The sequence below is a fragment of the Chinchilla lanigera genome, unplaced genomic scaffold (assembly GCF_000276665.1).
Source record: "Chinchilla lanigera isolate Chin_1 unplaced genomic scaffold, ChiLan1.0 scaffold00213, whole genome shotgun sequence".
Lineage (NCBI taxonomy): Eukaryota > Metazoa > Chordata > Mammalia > Rodentia > Chinchillidae > Chinchilla > Chinchilla lanigera.
Window position 1 is genome coordinate 2,995 of NW_004955614.1, and position 1,637 is coordinate 4,631.

The following is a 1,637-nucleotide window of genomic DNA, read 5'->3' on the forward strand; positions in this document are numbered from 1 at the left end:
CATTAAAGGTTCATAAATATGGACAGAATCTCATGTACATAATTTAATCAAGGCAAACTCTGGGACACATTTGCAAGTTATGGTGCCCCTGAGATGACTCAGCATCCTATCAGTCAATGCTGTCAGTCTTATCCAGAAAACCAACAAGAGACCCCTGGATTGGAGTGCACATTCTTTAAATTTCAAAAGTCTGAGTTATCTGTATGCCTTTTACTTTCCCATAACCCTGATACCACTTTTCTCTTCATGCCACCTGACCGCACCTTCCTGTTATCTTCAATAAATGTAGGTACTTTTTCTTTTACCAGTGGATGTACACTTACAATTCTTTGCTTTATACACAGAAGAGTCTTGAATAGATCTGTTAAATCTACCACCCGGCATCATAGAAACCTAGGAACAAAAAAGTTTGTGGAATTCTGACAGGTGAAGATTTGAAAAGTGATAAAAACACAATCACACTCACAAAAATGCAGTCGGAAGTTGTTTTATTGCTGTGAATGCAGTGCAGTGAGGCTTAGTAAAAGACGTAAGGGCCTAGAAATTATTCCCCTTCTCCTTACTGGCCTTGCCTCAACACAGACAGATCTCCAAAGCATAAAAGAATAATTTTTATATATATTCAATCCCAAGTTTGGTACAGTATCTTAGGTACTCTAATTCTCCCAATATCTCCCCTCTTAATTTCCTGGAAACAAGAAAATTAAAACAGAAGTTGACAAAAGAAAAAGAGAAGGCAAAGAAAAGAAGAAGCAGAAGAAACTGTAATAGAAACTGCCAAAATAGAGAAAAAATGATCAAAACTTTAGAGGATCTAATCTAAGTGTACAGGAAGCAGCGGACACAGAGGGTCACCCACCGAACGTGGTGAACAGGCCACAACGTAGTTTCTGACCATAGTCCTAGTCCTGTACTGGCAGTTAGGAGGCACACCCCGTCCAGTGAACCGGCAGACAGTCATGTTCACAGTATGGGAACTTTGGTGGCAGTTGTTCCCATCATTCCTGCAGCGCATGGTGGGCCGAGTACAGACACCAATCACATTTTGGAGAGAGTCATGCAGAAAGGTGTTTATTTTCTTACAGGTTGGGAGATGTTGGTTGATAGCAATCATTGCCTGGTTGCATGGGACAGTATTTGGATGGACGTGCTGAAACTTGAACCACCGAAATTTGGTGAAGCCTGGAGGCACAGCCCAAAGAGGAAGCAGTAGCCCAAACAGCCCCAGCAGCAACAGGAGAGGAAATCTCACACCTCGCACCATCTTTTCTGTGTAGGAAAAGTGAAAATAACGGTAATAGTAGAAGCAGTAAAACAAAATTATCAATCTAAACTCTTTATATTCTTGTTTTGCCTTTAAAGACTTCATGACTCTTTAAAACTCTCTCTAACATAGACTCAGAATTCCAGGGAAAACCATCTAAGGAGAGCAGACCTCTCCTGTGATTGGCATATCCCACCACCCTGTTTGACCTGTACTGCTGTATTCAATAATCCTCCCATCAGAAACCTGGGCTCTTTACCTCTTCCCCTGAGATGGTGATCATCTCTGACCACCTCCTCCCTGCCATTTTCATTGCCCTCTCCATCCAAGCCCAAAGTTCTCTCCTCTTACCAAGTGTTTGTGCTGGGTACTT

General features: G+C 41.8%; 1 protein-coding gene across 1 annotated transcript; it reads right to left on the minus strand.

Annotated features, from left to right (window-relative positions):
• Positions 1 to 557: 557 nt before the first annotated feature.
• Positions 558 to 1,369, minus strand: LOC102028362 (ribonuclease K3-like). The gene has a single exon (XM_005414973.2). It carries the CDS (start codon positions 1,367 to 1,369, stop codon positions 815 to 817), a length of 555 nt encoding a protein of 184 aa, XP_005415030.2. The 3' UTR covers positions 558 to 814.
• Between the last annotated feature and the right edge of the window lie 268 nt (positions 1,370 to 1,637).

Bases quoted from the DNA above. Each gene is read 5' to 3' on its own strand.
- LOC102028362 (XM_005414973.2), bottom strand. From the start codon at position 1,369: ATGAAGTCTTTAAAGGCAAAACAAGAATATAAAGAGTTTAGATTGATA.